The sequence below is a fragment of the Manis javanica genome, chromosome 4, assembly GCF_040802235.1.
Source record: "Manis javanica isolate MJ-LG chromosome 4, MJ_LKY, whole genome shotgun sequence".
NCBI classification, from domain to species: Eukaryota; Metazoa; Chordata; class Mammalia; order Pholidota; family Manidae; genus Manis; species Manis javanica.
This window is the reverse complement of record NC_133159.1, coordinates 41,823,959-41,850,994: the sequence shown is the minus strand read 5'-3', so window position 1 is coordinate 41,850,994 and position 27,036 is coordinate 41,823,959. Positions and strand designations below refer to the sequence as shown.

At 36.8% G+C, this 27,036-nt stretch overlaps 2 protein-coding genes across 11 annotated transcripts in view; one reads left to right on the top strand and one right to left on the bottom strand.

Annotated features, from left to right (window-relative positions):
• Positions 1 to 6,737, top strand: part of TUT4 (terminal uridylyl transferase 4) — a 163,072-nt gene extending 156,335 nt beyond the window's left edge. For 5 of the 10 annotated variants that reach the window (XM_073233936.1, XM_073233930.1, XM_073233929.1 and 2 more), the window contains 2 exons: positions 1,117 to 1,275; positions 2,719 to 6,737. In XM_073233936.1, the coding sequence (XP_073090037.1) occupies positions 1,117 to 1,275; positions 2,719 to 2,807 (248 nt within the window). In that variant the 3' untranslated portion in view covers positions 2,808 to 6,737. Of the gene's footprint in view, positions 1 to 1,116; positions 1,276 to 2,629 lie in introns of those variants that run through there. The other 5 variants (XM_073233933.1, XM_073233932.1, XM_073233934.1 and 2 more) reach the window with 2 other exon arrangements.
• A 1,660-nt stretch (positions 6,738 to 8,397) lies between these two features.
• PRPF38A (pre-mRNA processing factor 38A) lies at positions 8,398 to 26,910 on the bottom strand. Its single transcript, XM_017672371.3, has 10 exons — positions 26,709 to 26,910; positions 24,670 to 24,829; positions 23,029 to 23,150; positions 21,450 to 21,535; positions 13,014 to 13,124; positions 10,716 to 10,828; positions 10,074 to 10,100; positions 9,869 to 9,966; positions 9,380 to 9,428; positions 8,398 to 8,802 (listed from the first exon to the last, which is right to left on the bottom strand). Exons 1-10 carry the CDS (start codon positions 26,836 to 26,838, stop codon positions 8,760 to 8,762), a joined length of 939 nt encoding a protein of 312 aa, XP_017527860.1. The 5' UTR covers positions 26,839 to 26,910; the 3' UTR covers positions 8,398 to 8,759.
• Positions 26,911 to 27,036: the final 126 nt, after the last annotated feature.

The following is a 27,036-nucleotide window of genomic DNA, read 5'->3' as shown; positions in this document are numbered from 1 at the left end:
CTGTATGAACTTTCAGTGAGCCAGGGGCTTTGTTTTCCTGGTTACCTCCTGAGTTTGTGAGAATGGGGCTAGTATGGATTTTAGTTTTATTGCTCCCTATGCTCCCTATCCCACACCTCCTAATTTGAGTTCCTGCTAGGAAATTTAGTGGAAAAAGGCAGTGTCTTTCAGATTATTTCATGTCACATTGTGATCCTAGATGAGAAAAGCTACCAAAAATGATGCATAAGATTTAGGGCATACTGCACTTTGAAAAATGTATTTAAAGATACATCTTAAAGGAAGTAGATTGGTTGGGGGTAGTTTGCTGTAGAAAGAATAGGACTCATATTTTTTTTTGTTCCTACTTATACATCAAAACTTGTATAAGCCAGTTTACTTTCATTTTATCTAATTTAATCCTTACAACAACCTTGAGGTTTTTAAAAGAACCTTAATAATTGTTGGAACTTAGATCCATTGGCTCCAAAGCCTAAGTTCTCAACCATTATACCACAATGTGTCAGCTTTTAATAGGATCTCCTTCAAGGCCAGGATATAATTAGCTGTAGGCTACTTGGCATCACCTTTAGGATAAAATATAAGCTCCTTAATGATATATCTAATGTTCTTCAAAATATAGATCATACCTACTGTTTGTCTTTTCTCTTACCACTTTTTCCCTTTATCCCTACCTTTAGACTGTTGACTATTTTGCAACTTCCCAAACTTGCTGTACTTTCCAGCTTCCTGGCTTTTGTATATGCTATTCCTTCTGTCTAAAATGCCATCCTTGCCCCATTTTGCCTAACTCGTTCCTTCTCCCTTAAAATTCAGTTTAGTCAATCATAGGAAAACCTCTATCTTTATACAACTAGGTTAGCCCTCACTTTAGAACACCTTCCACTGATCTGTTAACAGCAATTACCACATATTATTATATATGTCTAATTATATATGTGTCCTTTAGGAATCATTTGAGCACAATTAGTGTTTGATTCTTAAAAAAATTTTTTTGTATCCTCTGCATTTAGCATAGATCTTGGCCAGTGGTAGGTACTCAGTAAACTGTGCAGAATGAAGAAATATTTGAATGAAAAGACTGATGTTTTAAAATGTCTTTCTTGTTGAATGCAGAACCAGGCTTTCCAGGACTAAATCCTCCAATTCCTTGGGAACATGCACCACGTCCCCATTTCCCTCTTGTCCCAGCTTCGTGGCCTTACGGTTTGCATCAAAACTTCATGCATCAGGGAAATGCCAGATTTCAGGCCAACAAACCTTTCTATACTCAAGGTACCATCCTTACAAATTTGTTAACAGACTGGGTGGGTTTTGTTCTGGGACAAGGAGCCTTTGTGAAGGCTAGCACCTGGGAGTGAAATTCATGCATTCAGTAAACGTTTGTTAACAGAATATACTGTACGTTAGTCAGACTGTGCTCGTTGCTTGTTGCTCAAGCAAGAACTAAATACAACTGTCCACACTTAACGCATATTTTATTATCATAGCCAGGCATGTAAAATAGACAAGAATAGAAGCTTAGAGAAATCAGCTGTTACCGTAGCAGAGAGAGCAGGCAGGATATGGACACCAGGCATCAAATGAAACAATGTTTTGAAATTTGAACCAGATATTCAAAGAGATAAGGATTTTTTTCCCTAGAGATTTGTAGAGAATGGAAGGGAAGAATGTTCTTAGCTGAGGGAATAATATATGCAAAGACACTGAGTTTTGCCTAGCATAATACGAAAAAAAATAATAGGACTAAAGGATGAGGTAGGTAAGATGTGTAGGTGATGAAGCTAAAGGTAGGCAGGCTGAGGCTGTATCGTGGAACTTGGACTCTGTGTAGTAAGCAGTGGGTATCTAACAGAAGTTTTTGAGTTCAGTAGTGGCACAGTCATATTGTTTTTTAAAACTGAACTTGAATGACACTGGAATTCACTATATTTAGTTGGTGCTGATGTACCAGTAGTGGCTTTGAAGTAATGACTATTACAAACTAAGGAAAAGTCCAAGGAATTTGTAAGCATTTTATCTAGCCTACTTGCCTCAGAGATATCTCAATTCTAGTAGGGAATATCTGAGTCTGGCCTTTAGCTCTAACCTAGGAGCTCAAAAAAACTGGAGTAAATTATTACAGTTAAACTAGGAGTTCAAGAAATTAAAGAAAGGCACTCAGGAAATGCTGACCTAATGAAATGGTAACTATAAGGGGGGGCCCTGGTATGGGTCTCAGGCTTAATAAATTTAAGCCTTCCTACCTAAACTATCCATGTCTGGCTGGGGTATCTCTTTATTATAGAGAGGCAGAACCTTGAACTGTGGCTGGTTTATTCTGCTGAGCAAAGAGCTAGGGCTGAGGGAAAGTTACTATTGGTCATATAGGCCCTTTTGGTGGTTGGGGGAGAGTTTGAAGTTCTTCCCTGGTGGGTTTGTTCCCTTTGATTCCTCCTCTCCATCTCTCTCATTTCTTTCATGTACAGTCCCTACCCCACCCTTCTCCCCTACTAAATGTTTTGAAGTGCTTCATCTCCTCTTTACTAAATAAACAGAAAAAAGAAAACTAGCTACTAGTTAATTCTAAGGGGTTGTCAGATAAATAGGCACAAGCCTTTCAGTTTCCTGTCTGTGTTGTGTCCAACAGACAGATGTGCCACCCGTCGGTGTAGAGAGCGTTGTCCCCACCCACCAAGAGGAAACGTGTCGGAGTAATGCGAGTCCATTTTCTTTCAGCTGGTCTACCGATGTACAGCAACCAGCCAATCCTGCTGTCTCAAGGGTATCCGTACCTCAATGTCAGTTACATTCAGCAGAAAAAGTGACATTTAATGGAAAGCAAAACAAATCAGGTCCTGATTTAAAATTTTAACACGTTTAGATAGCTTATTTAAATTCTAAAACTGTTTTTAAAGACTGTATTATTTGTATATAAATATGAAGTATAGTTTTTACTAGTATCACCAAATTGAGTGATACAAATTTCATCTATTTTATTACCCTATTTTTAAGGGAATTTTATGTTTTGTTTAACCTTGATGAATTGTATAAAGAGAGAATTTAAAAATTACATTCTTTATTTTCTATTAGCTGTATTCATACTTTGGTTGCTTCAGACTTTATATATATTGTTCTTAAGAATTAGGAAGGACTTTCATGTGTTTTAAATTTGTCACTTCTATTCTTTACAGAATCTTGTAGTGCCAAAAACTTTTTAAAAGGTAAAAAAAAATAAAGTAAAACTACAACATGAAGATTCAGAATTTTTTCTTTTATATTCTTTGTATATTGATGATATTCAAAGAAACAAAATTGCTTTTGTCTGTATTTGAAGTAATTCTATTTTAAGTTAATAAATCTTTGATAAGAGTCAAATTTGATTAATTCATCTAGTTGTTTAGACAGTGGAAATACAGTGTTGACAATTCGGAGAGATGTTTTACTGTTAGTGAATATTCTACATCACAGGCTTAGTTTAAAAAATCCAAGGATTTTTTTTCATGTCCTTTATTTTACTGGATCTTCACAACACCCATATGAAGTGGATAGAAGCATTTTATCATTGATGAAACTGAGGGCCAAAACAATAAAGTGAGTTCTAAAGGTGATACATGTTGGATATAAAATTGAAACAGATCTCTTGAAGCAGTTTTTAAACACTGAGATTGATACTGACAATTAAAGTAGGGAAGAGATGATTGTTATTTTCTGAGGAACAAATATGTGTCAGACTATCCATTTTGGCATAGAATTCCTGTACTACCTGGAAAGCCATAGTGGTGTTTACCAATAATGCCTGTGGTCAGTGATTATAGTTGGGGAGTTCAAACGTATTGTTGGTGTTAGGTTTTTTAGCTGTTTTTGATACTATACACTGAAATGAGGTAATTTTGTCCAAACCCCTCAGAGAGATTTACCAAGACTTCTATGCTAAATGATGCCATAGATTAATTTGGAAATCTGCAGAATAAGTAAATACAAATGTATTTTAAGGATAGTTATTATCTTTGTACTGCTTCCTCAGATATACATTACTTAAACAGGAGACTATCTGGGCTCTTGCCATATGTATTCTCCAACATGGAAGATACCTGAAATACATTGCAGGAGGTTGAGGGTTTTTCTACCGTATTTACAACCTTAGAAAGGTATTTATTAAATGTTAATTTAAGAGCAGGTGTATTTACTGTTAGCTTTTCATATTAAAGCATTGGCATCCCTCAGGATCCTACTTAAGTGGTGTAGTTAGCTCATTTGTTTTATTAATGAATACCAAAGTCAGCTCTTTTATTAAAAAATGACTTGGAGCGTTCAAATATTTCATCTCCTTTCAGGTCTTGGAGAACAGGTGATGAGGTATGTAAGGTGTTCATTTTACTGTTCTACTTTTGTATATATTAGTAATTTTCATTAAAAGAAAACTGCAACGAGAGACTGCCCCCAACTCAGCCATCCTTCCTAAAGGCAGTATATACCACATGGCCAAAGGTATTTGTGGGGCAGTAAACCCATCACCTAGGTTATACTTACATAAAAGTGTTACATATAGTAATTTTCATCATTTCACTTGTCCCTCTTTCAGCAATTGCCAGTGTTCAATAACTGGTAAAACTATTCCAAGTTGAAAAGTAGAATACTCTTAGTTTGTAATTTATACAGTACTTCAGTTTTATAAGTTTGCAAACTTTTCATAGAAGTTGTAAACTTTATTATGAATTCATTGTAAAGCAATTGAGAAGTTCAGAATTGTTTTATGTATACACACACACACAAAAAGATCACTATTTTGAAATTTTTTGAATAATGTTAATGACTGAGGGATTAATATTTTCCCTTGCCGTTAAAGATTATTCAAATATATGAACACTAATGATGTTCTACATAATCTATTCATACCCCTACAGATGGACATTTTTGCTATTTCCAGTTTTTCTCATATATAAAAAATATATGTAAAATGATGGGATAAATCTAAGTGTATATTTGTTTTGTTATGGCAAATTCCTATAAATGGGATTATTGTGTAAAAAGAATAAGGTTCCTGTTACATATTGCCAAATTGCCCTCCAGAAAAGTGGCTACCAACCGGCAGTTCCAACAAACAATACATGTGTTGGAAGCTTATAAAAAAGCTTGAAACTCCAAACAACTTTTTTTTTCCATGTGAAGGATAATCTAAATGTTTATTAAAAAAGAAAAAAGCACTAAATAAAAATCACTCAAAAGTGCATCAACCAGAAATAAATACTACTATTTGGTGAATTTCATTCCAACTACCTGTCCTAAATACATGTTTTACAAAAGTGGGCTTATATGCTATATTTAATAAATAAAGCAAATTAATTTTACTTGGATTTATTAACAAAAGGAAAAAATGTGAAAGTGAAGAAATGTTAACAATACTTGAAAATTTTTTTCTCTAAGAGAATCTAGTCCTAAAAGATTCCTTCTAAAATAAAGGATAGTTATAAAAAGCATTAAAACTCTGGAGTCATTTTTTTCTTGCTTCATGTATGTTAATTAGAGATAGCATATGACTCCTGTTATGAAAAATAAGACCACACCTAAGAGTTCTTCTACTTGGTTTTACTATTCCTATATAGACAATATTCAAATATTTAATTTGCATCTCATAGTCATTCCCCATTATTCTTGAGTTTCTAAAAGGTTTACTTTTCTTGAACTGCTTTTCGGTGAATTTTGTAATCAAGTGTTTTTTCCCCAGGTGATTGTATACTTGTAAGTTCTTGCATACTTCAGAATATCTATGCCCTTTATATTTTAAATACAACTTTTTGTGGGTATAAAATTCCTGGTATACTTTATTTTCCTCAGACCTTTGGGAGCCTTTTGCTTCACTGATTTATGAATTTGCTACAGGTCTGAGATGATCCTTTTTCCCTCACTATGTATACATGACTTGATTTCACTGCTTGGATGCCCATAAAGTTCTCTTAATCAGGACCCATTTCTTGATTGTTTTTTTTTTTTTTTTCAGGTAATATTCTATTTGAATTTTTAGAAGTTTGATTTGCTCAGTTCTCTTCTTCAGGGCTATCAATTATGCATATCAGAATTCTTTTCATGTGTCTTATTATCTCTGGAGCTTTAAGTATTTTGTTATTTTCCATTTTAAAAGTTTCCTCTAGCTTATTTTCTGTATGGCTTCTGTTTTCTGTTTTTTCTAATAAGGCTTTCATTTCTCCAGTTTTTAAAATCTTCATTTCTTAAGCTCTGCCAAGCATAGTTTTCAGGTCTTTTAATCTCTTCTTTGAACTTACATACTTCCATTTTTAGAAACAGATCACTTTTTTTTTTTGCTGTGTCTTTTTTGAGTCTATGGAGACCTTGTTACTTAAACCTTACTGGAGGAGTGGCCAGCATCTGTGATCATTCTTTTCTGATTAATGCTTGCTTAAACTTAGGTCAGTTTACTGAAAATAATGGAAAAGGGCTAGGGAAATGAGCTTTAAATTGTTATAAAGGAAGCCTTTCAGAAGCATTTCCTTTGCCCTGAAAACACATCTCCCTTCATAACATATTAAGGTTATTTGTGCACTATGGCAAAAATTTTATTAAGGGCAGTATAATTCAAATTATGGGAAGTGAAATCAATTTAGTGGTTTGTAGCCAACATTGAAAACTGATACTGTATAGGAAATATCAGCATATGTCTTGCATAGGGAGTTTAAGAATTTTTTCCTGAAATTTTTTTCAGTACAGAATATATGTATAGAGGCAAAATGTAAAATGTGTTTAATATAGCCTGCAGTCAAAAAGTTATAAAGCTACAATTCCAAGGTCTCGTCCATTTAGACTAGCATTTAGATGACAGAAATGGCCCTTCAGCAAGGTTTGTTGTTAAGCTCCATCTCCTCTGTAATTCTGCAGTTTACAGAAAGTATCTCGAGAGGTGTTGGACTTGTTCCACTCACTGCTGTCTCTGTGATAATGAAAAGAACAGGGACAACAATCTGCTTCCTGTTATAGATTGGTTATGCGTCCCCAGTTTGGTCCAGATTTCACTGTATGCCTAAATAATATGCTTCTTAAGTTTTTGTTTTGAGAGGTTTCTCTGCTATAAAAATTGTTGGGTGGTAAATTTATTTGAAAATGTGCCTTAAAATAAAAATTTTATTTTAATGTATTGGATGACTTGGTTGATCCATAGGTCATTTAGCCACAAGACATTTTTCTCTATCTACATCACTTTCTTTGGTAAAGAAGTAAATGGACTTAACTTTTAAAAGGCAGTCCTATATATATAGTTGTATGATGGACCATAATGACTCTCAGAAAAGGAATCACTGAAGAACTGAAATCTCAGATATGATCCAGAAGCGCAGTATTGCTGCAAAACCCCTTCAGTTTAACAGCAAGCAATAGCATGCTTATCCTAGCATCAGATACAACTTCCCAAGAAACTGGATCCTGTGAAGCAGTTGGTCTTCACAGTTCTTGTTGGGGCCAGAGCTGCACGAAGTCATTCAATCACTTGTTCCTTTTTAGAGGGAAGGCAAGTAAAGGTAGACAGAACTCTTCTAGCAAAGACCCCAGCACCCTCTTGATTATCAATGCCCACTTTTCAGTTATTTTGCTTCTACATTCTTACCCCTGTCTTCTTTCACCTACTCATAATTCTGCCTGAGAGGTTCGTTTGTTTTAAATCAGTGATTACACTGCTCTCACCAGTGTTGGGGTTGCCTATGATTCTGTTGAATTTTCTTACATATATCTTCCACAATTACCTAAACACTGTCAATTCCAGGCTAGATCATTTAGCTCCACTCCAGTCCCTATTTCCAGCTGCATGGGCTTTATCTAGATATACCATGACTGTCTCCAATTTAACTTGAAGTTAAACAGGATGAATCATTTTCACTATTACAACTCACCTACCCTAGACTCTAAAACCTAGTGACTTCCTTCTGTATTTCTGGCTTTGGGAATGGCACTATTGTCCATCAATTCAGGTAAAAACCCTGAGTAGTAGTAGATAACTTTTCTTTCCATGAAACCTTTTCAATCTTGTTGCCTTACTGCTTACTGAGTAGATAATGTTAATACTTGTAAGATAAAGGCCAAGTGCCTTACCCTGGAATTCAAGGCTTGCAGGGGAAGAAGAAAACTATGTAAGAATGCTGCAGAAAATGTGTTAGGTTTTACTGTTTGTGGAAATGCAACTGGATTAAATAATCCAGTAGCAGCTTTACTCTGAATGCATTCTTTTCTTACAAAGCTGCTGCTCACCAGTTTTCATGCTTTTCACTTACTGCTGCTGAACAAAAAAACCCCTGAACTTTGAACTAATATGTTTTACTGATGTGATCTTTGAATATAAAAGCAGCAGCACAAATCTCAGGATTCTTAGAACAGTTCCAATCATGGAGCAAGCCAAAAACCAAACCACAGAAAAATGGGAAATGGGTGTATCAAATTTAATAACAAAAGGATCACTAGGTGGCCACATCCTCTCCTTGACATTCATACTCTCCACCTTTCTACCCTCATAAATTTTAAGTACAGTCAAGGTTGGCTGTTTGTACAAAAGCAGCCCTTGGGAAGCATTATCCCCCAAATGGACTGCAATTCAAAAAGAGATAAAAAACTCAGCACCTCTTTCATTAAAAAAAAAAAAAAGAAGTTGAGAAACTTGGTAAGAAAGAAAAAAGCAGACATTCTCATAGCTGCCTGGGGAGTAGGTCTTAATCCTTCCACATAGACAGATGCCTTCAACTCCATAGGAGGCCATTTGGACTAAAGCCAAACTGAGTCCATTACTCATTCCCTCTCCGGCTCTTCTTGTGGCTTTTCTTCGACCTGAAATGGGCAAGACATACAAATAATTTAGCAGCTGTTGAAAGAGCTGGGCAGAGACTTCTGAGGAAGACTGGGATATGCTGACACTGATGGGGAAGGAGATGAAACCCAATATTCATTATTTGAGCTTTGTGTTTTATGTCTCAAAGCAATACTGAGTCGGGCATTAAATATCCAAAATTTACCCTTGAGGAAATGACCTCTGTGAGGTTAAGAGTGTACCTAACAGTATATAGCATATAGCAGTTAGGAAGCTTATCAAATGAAAAGTGACTTATCTAATGTTACTCAACTTTTAGGTGTTAAAAGTTGGGACTTAACCCCAGGTCTCCTGAGACCAAAGCTCATGCCCTTACCACTATCCAAAGCTGCAAACCTACAAGGAAAAATAAAACAACATAAAACAGATGTACAACTTTAGTAATTTTCTGGGAAGTAGGCCAGCTTTTGTCCTATAAAGGAGAATTCTTAAATACCCCCATGAAAACAAAATTTCAGGTCCAATTAGTTGTGATTGGGACTTCAATTTTTGAGTTAAGAGTGAAACTCTTAACTCACAATAGAGGTCAAATCATACCTTTCAGGAGACTTTGAGTGGCTCCTGTGTCTGTGACTACGGTGATGACCTAGAGAAGAAAAGTCCATTGGATGAGTGAGATTCTACACTTCTACTATTTCATCTTCCCCAATCTCTAACTTTGGCTTAATATTTTGGCCTATGCAAGGAACACCTCTTGTTGGTAGCATTTCTCATAACTGGTTTTGTGTGTGCTGTGTGTGTGTGTCTATGTCTATGTTGGGAAGAAAGGAACAGAAGTCACTTTAAAGGCATCAGAGCTTTATGACTAATTTCAGAAACATCACATTGAGTATTTACCACTACTCTTTTAGGTCTTACTCATATAATTTCAGATAGAAAAACTGAAGCTTATTATCATCAGCAAAGCTTATAAATGAGAGTTAAGATAGGCAATAATACAGAGGCACTCCTGTATTGCAGGAGCCTAATTTTTTGTTGGATAGAATTATAGAGGATAACAAATAGCAAAAGGCCCAAATGTTATACCTGGGGACTTGGAACGGGATCTGTGCCTTCTGTCTCTGGACCTGCTGCGGTGACGTCTTGGACTCTTGCTCCGATGCCTTTCTCGGCGAGGGGAGGGGCTGTGGAAATGACTAGTTAAGACTCCCAAATTTGACCGACAATATACTCACAATAGCACCCGCTTCCCTAAATCCCTATTATTCATCAGAAATCACTGGAGGCTTACCTTCTTCTTTTGGGAGACCGACTCCGCCTATATGGAAAGAAAAGAAGAAGAGCCTTAGTAGGTATGGTGGATGCTGTAGATTGTAAAACTGCCCCAGTTCTTCACCCACCTCTGTTATCTGTGCCCTTTGTTGTGTAATTTTTTTTAGCACCCTTCTACTCCCAAGTCTGGGTTTCTCCATGTGACTTGCTCTGGCCAATGGGATGTTTGTAGATGTGACACAGATACCAGAAAGATATTTGCCTGACTAGGCTTGTTTGCTTGAGTTCTACCACTGCCAAGAGAACATGCCTAACCTAGCCTAGAATAAGACACAGAGAAGAAATGATTTACCCCAGACATCCTGGCTAAAGGCTTCCTATACTAGCCAACAGACAGCTGGCTACAAAATAGGTGAGTGAACATTAACTTGTATTTTAAAAACTACCTATCCAAGCCCAGCTTAAATCACTGACTGCAGACTTGTGAACTAAATAATTGCTGTCTGCCACTGAGGTTTGGCTGGTGGTTATTTTACAGTAACTAATACATTGGGCAAGCAGATATTCTCCATAGGCTGGCATTTTTCCTTCCCTGAAGTCCAAACTTCTGTGCTGCAATTCTAAAAGTCTTCTTGGGAGAGACCAATGACTAGGGCCTTACCTTCTGGGAGACCGGCTCCTACTCCTCCTGTAGCGCAGTGTGGGAGAGCGACGGGGCTTGTCCAAGTCTCGGTAGCTTCTCCGGCGGTGATCAGGTGATGGCACTCTCTCCAACTAGAAAAGATATTGATGGGTCAGTGATAGACACAGGCTTAGAGCCATCTAGAAACACTGCGTATGCTCCCCTCCCAATTCTGTCCTATATTCCACTATTCCACTCCAAGTGACTTTAAAACATGGTAATTTGAATATATAAGAAGGATAACCCTAAGGACAAAAAAAACTATGAAATGAAAACCTATTTCCAATAATCCTAGTACTCTTTTAGTGCTGGTACCATTATTCTGGGACTGTGTGACAGCAGTGACAGATAGTTACACTTATCTCCTTAAGTTGGATTTCCAGTGTGTAAGAGAAGAGATACAGTTGTACCATCAGTAAGGTTAAGTACAAATTCATGGTGTACTTTAATCTTAAAAATCATTCCCCTAGCTCTGCCAACTATAAAGGCCTAGAAGCACTGGCCAAACCTGTAGCAGTGAGCACTTACAGTACCCAGATTGTGATATCTAAATACTGTATCCCAGAGTAAATGAAACCAAAAGCTTTTAGGAAAAATGGCTAATTCTAGGTTGGAGGCTGAAGCTAGTAAATGATTAGAACATACCATATTAGAAAGCAAAGAGGCTGAGATCACTATGACCATTGAAAAAATGTCTTATGAGTCAAGCTTAGGGGCCCTCACTGGCCACAGATGAGATAATCTGAGCAATTTGACAATACACTCATATAATTTGACAATATACTAAGAAAAGTCAACAAGGACAATAATGGTTCAAAACATCAAATATGCTTAAATCCCTGAGTTCACAATGTTACCAAGGACCAAAGAGTACTTACTTATCACTTTGGGAGGATACTATGGAATCGACTCATTATTTAAAAAACTGAAAAGAGAAATAACCAAAAATTTATCTTGCTTTTCCTATATAAACTACGTATGAAAAACTAAATGTTCATTTGGGAGGTTTCTCCTTATAGCAATGTCACAGGTAACACAATGATGAAGAAATAAGGAACTAGAATACTACCATTTTACAACCTCTAACGGATACAGGCATAGATCATCAGTGGCTCCTAATGTTACAAAAAAAGAGACAGCCAGACTTCACTCCTCGTGGGGGAGGCTCACACCAATATCTAGAAATCTGTACTGCTTCACTCCAAAGGGGATGAAAACCCCAAATCCGATTAAGCTCTAGACTTAACTAGTTTATAGGAAATACAAGGGATAAATGAACATGTTAAGTGACACCACAGGGACACAATCAGGAAAATACAGACTAAAAATCTACAGTAGTACAATCCGATATACTAAAACTGCAAGAGAAAACTACAAGACCTAAGAGGCATAAAAACGAATTACAGTTCATGCTAACGTCTTTGAATACTAATTCAAACTAAAAAATACAGGACGGTTGAGAAAAAACATCAGATATTTGATGACATCAAGTTTTTTGGGGGCTGATGATAGTATCATGATTATGCTTAAAAAGGGAGCCTTTTGTCTTTGAAATATGAATGAAACACGTGATGGTTGTAATCTGCTTCAGGATAACTGGTGGAGGTGGGCAACTGGGTATAGATGTAGAGAAAACAAAATGGCTATGAGTTGTTCATTACTGAAGCTAGATAATGGGTAAATGGAGGCACACTGTCCTTACTTTGGTATGTGATTAAAATTTTACCATTAAAAAAATACTGCCTACTTTTTGTTCACTCATCATAGAAGAGCACCTCAGCCTTGCATGGCTTTCAATTCATGAATTACTGTGCTTGCTTCTGCACTCACCTTAAACTTAGGGTATGTACCTGCACTGAGGTACACGCCAACATATCTCAGTATCTGTAAGCCAGCATCTGTTGTATCTCCCCATCACCATCTTTCTATACATATATTGTTACTTACATAATTTTAATCACAAATGTTTTTTAGATCCTTTTTTAACTTCCCACAGGTATTTCCATATTACCACAGTTCTAAGAGGAAGGTATTATCTTTGCTTTAGAGAGGAGAAAACAGATTATGTAGTCTGTATAAGATGAAACCACTAGTAAATAGCAGAGCTGAAATATGAATCAAAGTCTATCTGATTAAACTCATACTCTTAATGCCTAAATATTGTATTTTCTGGTTTACGTTAAAAATTAAAGTTTGAAAGCAACAAAAACAGGACCATTCTCATTCTTATCCCTCATAAGTATTCCTCCTCCAACCCTAAGCTCCCAGGTTCCTGACCTTCTCATCCTCCTCCTCTTCCTCTTCACTGGACTCCACGTCATCCATGTCCTCTTCTAGAGCACTAACCCGAGGCTCCAGCTGCTCAGCTTCCTCTAGCACATAGCGTTTCTTAAGAGAACATAAAGAGAGTTAGGGGCTCTTGCTAGCTCTTCTATAACCTGAATTCTCAATACCAGTTTCTGGGATTGACAGAAAAACTATGGTGCAACAGCTGAGGCAATTTCATTTCAAAGATCTCTTAGTTCAAGATATTCCTACAGAGTTTAATGTACTGGGAGCCTATATTCTTTGAATTCCTTGTGAACAGATAAATACAAAGCTTTAGGGAACACCTTCATTTTCTATTGGCTCTATTCCCTGTGATCTTATACTCTAAGGTCATTGGAATATCAGTGTAAATGTAGCCTTGAATAAAAAAATGTGGGCTTTATATACAAGGGGCAATTAAATTAACTTTATAGCTGAGACTATAAAGTGCTGGCTGGTAGTTCCTCCAGGAGAGAGGCTCAGACCAAAATCTACCCAAAGAGATACACTGAGGCTCAGTCCAATTGGAGGGCTGAAGAATGCCCTGGCTGCTGCTCTAGAGTAGCACCAACCCTTTACTAGCCCCGGGATGTAGAAAGCTGTCTATAGAGTCATGCATTCTGAACAAGGCACAAGATAAAAACAACCCAATCTCCTGATTACTTTTCTTCTGGATGTGGCTTAGGAGTTATTGAGTTACTAAGGACCTGGAAAGCAAAGATGAGTTCAAAGCTACCAAATAAACTGGATGGTGCATAAGATCCATTAGCATTTAAAAAAAATTTTGATATTGTTAATATACAATTACATAAGCAACACTGTGATAACTAGAATCCCCCCATTATCAAGTCCCCACCACGTCCCATTACAGTCACTGTCCATCAGCATAGGAAGATGCTATAGAGTCACTACTTGTCTTCTCTGTGCTATACTGCCTTCCCTGTGCCCCCACCCCCACATTATGTGTGCTAATCATAATGCCCCTTTTCCTCCTTATTCCTCCCTTCTCACCCATCCTCCCCAGTCCCTTTCCCTTTGGTAACTGTTAGTCCATTCTTGGGTTCTGTGAGTCTGCTGCTGTTTTGTTCCTTCAGTTTTTGCTTTGTTCTTATACTCCACAGATAAGTGAGTCATTTGGTACTTGTCTTTCTCTGCCTGGCTTATTTCATTGAGCATAATACCCTCTAGGTCCATCCATGTTGTTGCAAATGGTAGGATTGTTTTCTTCTTATGGCTGAATAATATTCCATTGTGTATATGTACCACATCTTCTTTATCCATTCATCTACTGATGGACACTTAGGTTGCTTCCATTTCTTGGCTGCTGTAAATAGTGCTGCAATAAACAGAGGTGCATATGTCTTTCAAACAGGGCTGCTGCATTCTTAGGGTAAATTCCTAGGAGTGGAATTCCTGGGTCAAGTGGTATTTCTATTTTGAATTTTTTGAGGCACCTCCATACTGCTTTCACAATTGAACTAATTCACATTTCCACCAGCAGTGTAGGAGGGTTCCCCTTTCTCCACAACATTGCCAACATTTGTTGTTGTCTGTCTTTTGGATGGCACACCTAACTGGTGTGAGGTGACACCTCATTGTTGTTTTAATTTGCATTTTGCTGATGATTAGTGATGTGGAGCATCTTTTCATGTCCCTGTTGGCCATCTGAACTTCTTCTTTGGAGAAGTGTCTGTTCATATCCTCTGCCCATTTTTTAATTGGATTATTTGCTTTTTGTTTGTTGAGGTTTTCGTGAGCTCTTTATATATTTTGGATGTTAACCCCTTATCAGATATGTCATTTATATTCTCCCATACTGTAGGATGCCTTTTTGTTCTGCTGATGGTGTCCTTTGCTGTACAGAAGCTTTTTAGGTTGATACAGTCCCACTTGTTCCTTTTTGTTTTTGTTTCCCTTGCCCAGGGAGATGTTCATGAAGAAGTTGTTCATGTTTATATTCAGTAGAGTTTTGCCTATGTTTTTTTCTAACAGTATTATGGTTTCATGACTTACATTCAGGTCTCTGATCCATTTCGAGTTTACTTTTGTGTATGGAGTTAGACAGTGATCCAGTTTCATTCTCTTACATGTAGCTGTCCAGTTTTGCCAACACCAGCTGTTGAAGAGGCTGTCATTTCCCCATTGTATATCCATGGCTCCTTTATCGTATATATTAATTGACCATATATGCTTGAGTTAATACCTGGTCTCTCTATTCTGTTCCACTGGTCTATGGGTCTGTTCTTGTGCCAGTACCAAATTGTCTTGATTACTGTGACTTTGTAGTAGAGCTTGAATTGGGAAGCGAGATCCTTCCTGCTTTATTTTTCCTTCTCAGGATTGCTTTGGCTATTCGGGATCTTTTGTGGTTCCATGTGAATTTTAGAACTATTCGTTTCAGGTATTTTGAGAGGCATTGCATTGAATCTGTAGATTGATTTAGGCAGGATGTCATTTTGACAATATTAATTCTTCCTACTCAAGAGCATGGGATGAGTTTTTGTTAGTGTCCTCTTTAATTTCTCTTAAGAGTGTCTTGTAGTTTTCAGGGTAGATGTCTTTGACTTAGTTGGTTAGGTATTTATTCCTAGGTATTTTATTATTTTTGATGCAATTGTGAATAGAATTGTTTTCCTGATTTCTCTTTCTACTAGTTCATCGTTAGTATATAGGAATGCAACAGTTTTCTGTGTATTAATTTTCTATCCTGCAACTTTGCTGAATTCAGATATTAGTTCTGGTAGTTTTGGAGTGGAGTCTTTAGGGTTTTTTATGTACAATATCATGTCATCTGCAAACAGTGACACTTTGACTTCTTCCTTACCAATCTGGATGCCTTTTATTTCTTTGTGTTGCCCCTTACCATTTTCTTTTGTCAAGGATGTAAGACTGTCATTCTATAATGGTTGAGAGAAATGAGACAAAGATGCCACCCCTTGGAAAAGGGCTCTCTGGCACAGAATCACCAGTCTGGGAACCAGGAATGTATTACACAGGGCACCCAGAACACCAAATGCTCACCAGACTCAGAAGTCACTAAAGTCAATATATTATTTCATAGTATCTATGTTAATTGAAAGTGGAATTCATTACAGAGCAGCTCTTTGCCAAGGTAAGGGCATGTCAGAAGCTAAACTGACAAACTGAAAAGCACAATCAGAGCAAAAGGTAGTCTTGAGTGGCATTTCATTCAGGGCATACAGAGGCCTACACCAGAACACACCTTGGTTATATAACACATTACTAAGATTCCAATTTCTCTTTCCTCAGTGAGGCTTGTGTGATCTTTCCTTCTAGACTCAATGCAGACCACCTCGTTTACATCAGTATTCTTGCTTAGAGCTGAATGGGCTTTGGAACCCTTAGCCACAACTTGCTTGCACTTAAACATATTTTATTTCTTGCAGTATTTTTAATAATAATAATCAGCTGAGGATAATAATAAAAACAGTAATAACAGCTAATGTAATCCACAGTGAGTTAGTGTGAGAATTGGGCCCTGAAAGCAGGTTTTCAGATTTGAGATGATCTCACTATGTAGTCTAGCCAATATGGAACAGGAGAGCTATCCCACACTCATTTTCAGGGTTTTTATTTTATAGGATTTCCTATAACTGGGTCACTGTGGAGGGACTTGGTTCACTGCATTTAAATATGAGTACTCATCTACTAACCACTTTAGCTGGTTTGCTACCTTAAGCAAACTTACTATTTATCAGGTATCTGCAGTCCAATCTATTTCCTACTTTGAAGTTTTTCAGATCCCTTTAGGCTGTTTTTTATTGAGATGCAATTCACAAAACAGGCAATTAACCACTTTAAATTGTATGATTCAGTGGTCTTTAGTGTTTTCACAATGTTATACAACCACAACCTCTCACTGGTCTGAAAACTTTTTTATCACACCAAAAAAACCCACATACCTATTATGTAATCAATCTTCATTCCCCCATTCCCAAATCACCTGGTAACCACTAATCTCTTTTCTGTCACTATGGATTTGCTTAGTCTGGATATATCATATAAAAAGAATCATATGCTACGTGAGCTTCCTTTGATCTCATCAATTATCCCTTTTGGTTTATATTTAGCAAGGAAACAAATACCTCAGGACAGACAGGTGGAATACAGCAAATTGTTTCAAAATTATTGAGCTGAAAAAATTGTTTCAAATTGTTTCAAAAGGGAAGTAGTGGATCCTCCCAGTTGGGATTTTTGTGGTTGCTTAAACCATGTAAGAATCATGTCTACAACACTGTCTCTGGGATCCTTTAGTTAATGATACCAATTCTTACACAGACATACAGAATCAGAGAACAGAAGAGCACTGCACACCAGGAGCTCTTAGCCTGTATCTGTTCCAGCTTTCTTTCCTATGCTTTTTAAAAGTTTCATTGAGGTATAATTGACATACAATCATCTCCACATTTTTAAAGTATACAATTTGATAAGTTTTGACATATACAAATATAAAACCATTACATCAACATAATGAATACATCCACACTCAGAAAGTTCATTTGTGCTCCCTTGTATCCTTTTCTCTCTCCTCCCCTTTTCACTCTGCACCTAAGTAACCACTAATCCACTAATCTTTTTTGTCACCATAGTTTACATTTATTAAAATTTTGTGTAATTATACAGTACATATTGGTTTTTGTCTGTATTTTTTTCCCTCAGTACAATTATTTTGTGATTCATTTATGTTGTTGTCTATCAACAGTTTGTTTATACTGTTGAGTAATACCACTGTACAGACAAAACACAATTTGTCCACTCACCTGATGGGCATTTGGATTGTTTCCTGGAAGCCATCATAACTATTTGCACATAAGTCTTTGTATGGGCATATGCTTTCACTTCTTGAGTAAATATACAGAAGTAGAAAGGCTGGATTGTATGGTTAACTTTCTAAGAAACTGCCAAACTTTTCCAAAGGGTTGTGATTTTATATTATCAACATCAATGTATGGAGACTTACAGTTCCTCTACATCCTTGCCAACACTTGGTATGGTCAGTTTTTCTGATTTTAGTATATATTACCATGGTTTTAATTTGCATTTCCATAATGACTAATTGCACTAAGGATCTTTTTATATGCTACTCACCAACTACATATTTTCTCTGGTAAAATGTCTGTTAGAATCTTTTGTTCATTTGTCCAATGGATTGTGTTCTTGTTACTAATCTGAAGAGTTTATATAGTCTAGACTCAAGACTTTTGTTGGATATATATTGTGCAAATATATTCTTTTAGTCTGTGGCTTGCCTTTTAGTTTTGTAATGGTGTCTTTTGAAAAGCAAGTTTTTAATTTTTATAAAGGCCAATTTACTAATATTTTATAAGTAATTCCTGCTTTTTATGTCTTGCTATAGAAATTTATTGAAGTAGAGTTTATATCCCATATTGCATTTTTTTCAGAGGAACAATTTAGTGATTCATCAATTATATATACTACTAAATTGGTAAGTATAGTTACCATCAGTCACCATATAAAGATATAATATTATGCTATATTCCCTATGCTATACTTCCATCCCTGTGACAATTTAAATTGTTTTATAATAGGAAGTTTGGTACTTCTTTATCCCCTTCACATGTTTCACCCATCTCCCCCTCCCATGGTAACCAACTATCCTCTGTGTTTGTGAGTCTATTTCTGTTTTGTTTGTTCATTTGTTTTGTTGTAAGTGAAACCATATGGTATTTATCTTTCTCTAACTGACTTATTTTACTTAGTATAATACCCTCCAGGTTAATCCATGTTGTCATAAATGACAAGATTTATTCATCTTTTGTGGCTGAATAATATTCCATTATATGTATCTACCTCTTTATCCATTCATCTATTAATGGGTACTTTGAATCCTTTCACATCTGGGCTATTGTAAATAATGCTGTGATAAAAAATACACAGGGGTGCATGTATTTTTTCAAATTGATGATTTTGTTTTCTCCGGGTAGATTCCCAGAAATGGACTGAGTTGTATGGTATTTCTGACTAGTTTTTTGAGAAACCTTCATACTTTCCAGAGTGGCTGCACCAATCTGAAATCCCACCAACAGTGTACAAGGGTTCCCATTTCTCCACATTCTCTCCAACACTTGTTATTTATTGCTTGATACTAGCCATTCTGATTGGTGTCAGGTGGTATCTCACTGTGGTTTTAATTTGCATTTCCCTGATGATTAGTGATGTTGAACATCTTTTCATGTGTCTGCTGGCCACCTGTACATCTTTTTTGGTAAATTCCTATTCAGAGCCTCTGCCCATGTATGACAGAAATTTTTGTTGAACCCAAGGTCACTAAGATTTTCCCCTATATTTTCTTTTGGAAATTTTATAGACTTAGTTTCTGTAATTATCCCCTTCAAGTAAATTTTTATTCATGATGTAAGCTAAGGGTAGAGATTCTTTGTTTCCTACATAGTTATCAATTATTTCAGCACCATCTGTAGAAAAGATTATTCTTTCTTAGTGGTACTGCCCTGACATCTCTTCAGAAAATCAGCTGACCACATATGTACACTTATTTCTGGTCCCTTAATTGTTCCCTTGATCTACTTGTCTACCTTTATGCCAATACAACACTGTCTTGGTTACTACATCAAGTCTTAGAATTAGTGTTTGTCCTCCTGTTTTTTTCTTTTTAAAAGTTGTTCTGTAACATCTTTCTATGTCAGCAGAGAGGAACTACACTAGTTGGGGTGAGCATCTAATAATAATGTAAATAAATGCTAAATCACCATGTTGTATACATGAAACCAATATTGTATATCAAGTATACTTCAATAAAAAGTTTTAAAAGTTGTTTCAGATATTCTGAATATTCAGGTAAGTTTTAGAATCAATTTGTTCTACTGAAGTCTACTGGGATATTGACTTGAACTGAATTGAGCCTATGGATTAATTAATAAATAACAATTGTAAGTCATCATGGCATAAGATATACAATGGACACAATATATCTCTCCATTTATTTAAGTTTTGTTTAATTTCTGTCAGTAATGCAGTTTTGCAGTTTCAGTTTTGCAGTTTTAAGTGTAAGTCTGCACATCTTTTGACAAAATTATCCTTATTTTATATTTTTTTATGCTTTGTAAATGCTATCTTTTTAATAAAATTTCAAATTCCAATTTTTTATTGCTAGTGTACAGAAATTCAACTGAGTTTTATAGATTGATCTTGTATCCACAATTCTCCATAAACAGATGAATGGGTAAACAAATTGTGGTATAGCTATACAATGGAATACTATTTAGCAATAAATCAAAATAATAAACTACTGATGGCTGCAACATGGATACATTTCAAAGTAATTATAATGAGTGAGAAAAGACAGACAAAAAAGAGTATTATAGTAATTCCCAAAAACAACCTATTTTGTGATAGCATTTTAGTGATTGCTTATGGGTGAGTGAGGGGGTGGGGGAAGGTGAAATCTGGGGGCATGATGGATATGTTTACTATTCTTGATTGTGCTAAGAGTTTCAAGGGTGCATAAAGATGTCAAAACTTACCAAGCTGTACATTTTAAATATATAGTTTATTATATGTCAGTTATACCTTAATAAAGCTACTTAAAAGGGAAAAAAAAGCCTTTGATCAAATGAAATATCTTAAGCCTAGTATGTAACATAGAGAAGAAGGAGCTGCCCTGATTGAAGTATGTGTAGCTGTCTCCTCTTATTCCTTTTAGTAGCCCAAAAATAAGCCCACAGGGAAGTCTAAAGAGTATTGAGATAGTTTAATTTCCCCATTTTATAGATGGTAAAATAAGGTCATGTCCCAAGGCTAGTTAGCTGTAACAACCCAGAAGCCTAGGTCTCCTAATTCTTTGTTCTGTCATCTCTCCACTAGAGACCATTCCCTTTCTTATTAGGCTACTCACTCCATGTTTTCCCTTTGTATTTTACAACAGTTTTAACATCATACCCTGAAAAACCCATTTCTGAAAAGTGCTTCATGAACAATCAATCATTTATCACTGAGAAAGGGAAGCAGGATAATAAAGGTTATATTTAAGGAGTTACGGTCTCAGTTTCCCACTCTTGACCCTCCTTTTATCTGTTTTATATCCCATATTTTTATATAAAGATCAATTTGAAAAAAGCTACTCACAAAGCTTAAAAACTTACTCTACCTACAATATCCTTGATATAACATTTTAAGGAAGTTTTCTTGTGTTAATTCTTCACTTTTAAAGCCCAGCCCTTCAAATACTTTGTTTTCCTCTTATTCCCAAACCCCTATCTTTTTCATAGACATGATGACTACGTATTAAGATGACTCCTGAGACCCATGGGCTTTGGTATTTTCTGTGTGTTTGTGTGTGTGTGTGTGTCTGCCTACCTGTCTTGTGGGGGAGACAGGTGACTCTGCTGTGAGACCTTTCTCTCTTACCTGTAGCCGGGGCAGAATGATATCACAGACTCTCTCACTGTGCAGTAGTTCATCGATAAACTCATCAACATGCAGTAGTTCAAACTCTGAAAGAAAAGTCATAAGCTCAAGCAACTTGGGAATAAATTTAGATAGCCAAAAAGTAAAAGAAATTTAAGATTCTATATGTAAAATATCTAAAGAATACTTGGTACAGAAAGTGTGACTTCTCTGCAGCTTTCCTTTCCCTGCAGTCACCAGTAAATCTATCATAGTTTGGCAGTTACACAGAGGGGACTACTGTCAACTCTGGACCAAAACTACAGCCCATTCATAACCTTGTCATCACTACTTATTTTCATTCATTCAACTTACCTTTATTGAGGCCATCTATGCACCAGGTCTCTTCTAGGAGCTGGGGATAAAGGGATGAATGAAGCTGTCCCAGTGAGCAGGAGAGACAAACACAAAAGCAAGCACAAAGAGTCCTGCAGTGTATAGGGATGATGTTCTTGACTAGATGATAAAACTCAAGGGCTGTTTCTCATGTGAATCCACTATGTTCCTGAATATAGAACATGTATCTTATATAGTAAATGGAGCAGTGGCTTTTCAGAATTCCTATACTAAAGAGTACCTTAGTTCAGTGGTTTTTGTAATTGATGGGTGGTTTTGCTCCCCACAGCTAGTGGGGGTGCTATTAGCATCTAGTGGGTAGAGGCCAGGGATGCTTCTAAACATCCTACAAGGTGCTGAACAGCTTCCTGCAATATAGAATTATCTGGCCCCAAACTATCAATAGAATGAGCAATCCTATCTTAGTTTAATATAATATAATCATAGATAAGTAATTCCATGTTGGCCATGTTACGTTCATCTTGTTCACTATGTTATTTATGTTATTTCCAGTACACAGCACAGTTAACTGACATGACATTGGCACTTGATATGTATTTAATAAATTAATTAGTAAGTTAATGAAAGTTTATAGTATCAAATTTGTATCTTCTACTGTTTAATGTTACACATAGAGGGGAAAGGCAAATGTTACTAATTCTTTGTTATGACACTGAGAAAAGGTTTTGACTGCATTATCTCAAATTGCCCTTTACAACAAAAAGTATCTCTTTATAACAGGCATGGAGCTGTCCCTCTTAGATAGACTTACTATTTTTCAGTGGGATTCCCACATAAATTTGAGCGTGTTTAGTCTGTGTACTACAGTGCGAGGTAAAGTGCTAGAGGAAAGGCTAGTAGAAAGAATTGTGCAGTCGTAACATTGAAAACTAACTTTGGGGAGGTTTAGGGAAGAATTTTATGGAGAAGGTCATTCTGGAGCTAGATTTTATGGGATGGAGCACATGACACAAGGTAGGGATTAACCTAAGATGCAGAGGGTAAGGTAGGCAGACATGGGGAGACTGGGTAAGGCCAACAGAAAGCTAGTAGTCTAATGGAGTATTCCCCATGAGGACCTGGGTGAAAACAGTAACGGATGAAGAGGAGCAGTTACAATGTATGTGACAATGCGAGGGATAGATGATGGCAAAATAACAACTGGCTTAGGGATGAAGGTCCAGACACTTGGCACTATACTCACCCCCATTTCTGTTCTGGCTCTTGATTTTTCGATAGTCATTGTACAGGGGCTCCAAGTACTTGTAGCAATCAATTGCAGTACCTGTCAACCTCATGTAAAGTGCTCCCAACATGCGGACATACCTGACAGATAAATGACAGTGAAATGATATGCCATCCTAAAAAGCTCCTGAGTTTTATGACAGCCTGTTCTCATGATAGCAGTAAATAAACAAGTTCTTTCTTCTCTTTGGCATGAGAAAGCTGCAATTTCAGAGGCAGTATGGGGCAGTAGAAAGACAGGTAATTATGGAGAACTTGGTCCAAGTTCCCATTCTACCACTTACTGGCTGCAGTCATTTAGGACATGTTGCTCAACTTCCAGAGTCGTATGTAACACTAGACAGAACCTATTTATTTCACAGGATTATTATAAGAACCAAATGAAATACTCAAACTCAAAAACAAAGTATAAATTATATTTACTAATAATATAAAAATGAATACACATAAACAATAATATATAAATTCTTGCTAGGCAACAGAATGATGGTTTTGGAAAAAAGTGAAACTCATCTGGGTTCAACTTCTTCTTCCACTATTTACTAACTTTGTTGACACTGGGCCAGTTCCTTGTTTTCTCAATCTTTGTGAAATAGAGATGATAGGGCTTAATTTGCTGGCTTGGTGTAGTAAGAAAGAAATGTGTATAGTGCTAAGCACAGCATATAGCCCATAGTAAGTGCCTAATAAGGATAGCTATTTTCTAGCTGTTAATGTTTTCTAAGATTCCTTCCTTTTCCCTTTCTCCTATAGCAAACTACCCATTCAGACTTCCACTTCAATTATCAGCAGGCATTTGAAACTAAGCAGTTTCTTTATATGACCAACAGAAATACACAGCAAAGAATATAGACTCTGAAACCAGCTTTGCCACTTATAGCTGTTTGACCTTGGGGAAATCACTTAATTTCTCTGTGCCTAAGTTTCTTCTCCTGTATAAAGAAGGTGATAATTTTACAGAGTTATGAAAGTTAAATTAATTATTACATGTAATCCTTCTATAGAGAGTGCCACATAATAAGCTATTATTGTCTGTCTCCTATACTTGTCTGAGTACCTTGATAAAGGATAATAAAATAAGAGCAGCTGACATTTTGGGGGTGTCTACCATACAACAGGCACTGTGTTGTGAGATTTATAGCATTATGTTCTTTAACTTGCACATGAGTCCTGATTTGGTGTACTGTATCCGTTTTACAAGTAAAGGAAGTAAAGCTTAGAAAATCAAGTACTTCTCCACGGTCACAGTTAATAAATACAGAGTCTGGACATGAACCTATACCTAACACCAAGCTTATCTACAATACTATGTTGTTTTCTTCATCCTTGAGTGTCCAGTGCTACTAACGTACTAGGTAGTCACTTCTGCTTAATATATGTTCAGTGAGTTTATGAAATAGTTGTTTTGGGGAAAAGTTACCAGGACTGAGAAAGTAAGACCAATACAATCAGAACAGACAAAATATGAGCTCAAGAGCAAATTCCTAGAATGGAATCTCTGTGGAAATGAGATACATTGTTTACACTCCTCTTAACCAAAGCCAAATTCTGAACCACTAAAATTAAAGCTTTTATATTAGCTAGTCAACATTTCACTCACTTGAAATCTTCATTTTTGATAAACTCTACAATGATATCCTTCTCGGGTTGAATCTGAAGCATCTTCAATGTCAAACACAGAAAAGGAGTTGGCTTTATGTTGCCACCATAGACACCACCCACAAACCTTAACTCCATGGCTTTGTCGACTACAAGTTCAGCTAAAAAAAAGCAAAAACAAAAACAAAAACAAGAGTGGCATCTCAAACATATTAGGACCAAACCACAAAAACGGTTTGAAGTTACTTCAAAGTTTAGTGCTCCTGAATACTCATCAGCAATTTAATATTAGGAGAACAAGTGTATATATGGGTAATAATAGTAGCTAACATACACTGAAGAATTACCATATGCCTATGCTGTGTTACAGGTATTCTACCAAGCATTTCACATTATTTCACTTAATCTTCACAACGACCCATAAGGTGAGTTCTAGCACTGCCCGTTTTCAGCTAAGAAAAATGAGGGCTAAGAAAGGTTAAGTGACTTGCTCAAGGTCCACAGCTAGAAAACAAGAAAGGCGTAGCTTTAAGCAGTCTAACCTCAGAGTCCACATTTGTCATCATAATGTTAGGGGAACAACTGCCAGATTAAGAGTTTAAAGAAACAAAACAATAACAAACAACTCTTCAACAGCTCCATAACCTTGAGCAAATCTCTTCTACAAAATGGGAATAATAACCTCCCAATATCGAAATCAAACACTAGCTGTTTCATTTCATCTCTCTCTGAGTCTGTCAATTCAAATTTGATTAATATATATAAAGAATAAAGTTTAAGGGCTATCTGAGAACCAAAATGAGACCATACAAATGCTAATACCTACCTGACACTCAGCAAATAATAAATGTTGGATACCATTAATAGGAAATCGTTTCATAAATCAGACTTCAAGTTCCTTAAGGATAAATTCTATATTAATTCATTCAACATTACAGCTGACAGCTTATAGTAGCTAGGTGCTAAGTACTAGAGATACAGGTCAAGGGATAAAGAAGAGGGACATAATTACTATTAGGGAGTTTACAGTCTGGCAAGGCAGAAAGCATTCTAAAAAAGTGTGATAAGCAGTTTAAAGAAGATGCTGAAAGCAATGCAAATATAAAGGGAATAACCTAGTGTGGGGAAAAAAGTCATGAGCTTACTTTTGGACCTACTGTGTTGGCATATCTTGGAATTAGAGATTTAGATCTCAGAGAGATACGAGCTGGAAAAATCAATTTTAAGGTACTACGCACAGGATGTACTGTGGCATGGAGTTGATTATCCAAGGAGTGAGCTATGGAATGAGAATGGCCCCAAAAGTAAACCTCACACGACTCCAAAATTCAATGGTGACTCAGAGAAACAATATGACTCATCCAGGGACACACAGGTAGGAGTAGGGTAGCAGCAATGACAGCACAGGACAGTTAACAGCAGTAACAGCGAGCACCACATTACCACAGCACGCTGAGAACTTTTTGTTAATATATACCTGTAACTATACCAAATCTTCGAATACATTATTGCACTTACTGTTTACAAGAGCCCTTTGAGGTGGGTGTTACTGTACTTGTTTTACAGAAGAGGAAGCCATGAAGAAACACCTACTGAAAAGGGGATGCAGAATTTCAACAAAGATTGAAAGACTATCTGAAAGAGTTCTTTGAAGAATGATGTTTCTATTAGGACCCGAACAAGGCAACACTGCAAATGGTCCAGATTTACGGACACTAAGGTCATGAATCCGGTTTCGGGTATGCTGATGTACCTTTAAAAGACCTCTAGGGTCCCTGAGCTTAACCCTGCATGTTATCACTAAACATGGAAAGCCTCAAAGAACCCAAGTAAGGACACCTTTCAAAGTAAGCCCCTATCAGATTCATTTGCCTTCCCCATGCCCAACACAAGATTGGGCACATAGTGGGCGCTCAGATTTTTCTTAATGGCTGACAGACTGTCCTCCAGTCTCACTCTCAGGGAGCTAGTCCTACCGGCGCCCAGTCAAGATAACTGGGCCACAAGGCGGCCGAGGGGGGTTGCTGCGCTCCCGCTCACCCGTAAGGCCAAAGCACTCCTCCTTCCAGTACTTGGACTCATAGATCCGCGTCCGAATGATCTTTTCCACTAGATATTGAGGGTTGGTGCCATGGATGCTATGAGCATCCTTCACTGTTCGGTTCGCCATTTCAGAACGCCTTCAGTTCTACTTCCGTCGGGCCCTTTAATGCGTCACATCCAGGTAAAAAAATCCTGAAAGGGCGGCCGATACGTAGACGAACTCTTCCGCTTAAGCGACTATCTTGAAACCGGAAATGCTGTCGCATACGGAACTTCCTCCGCGTACGACGCCGTTGACCGAATCAATGATGGCTGTTACACGCTT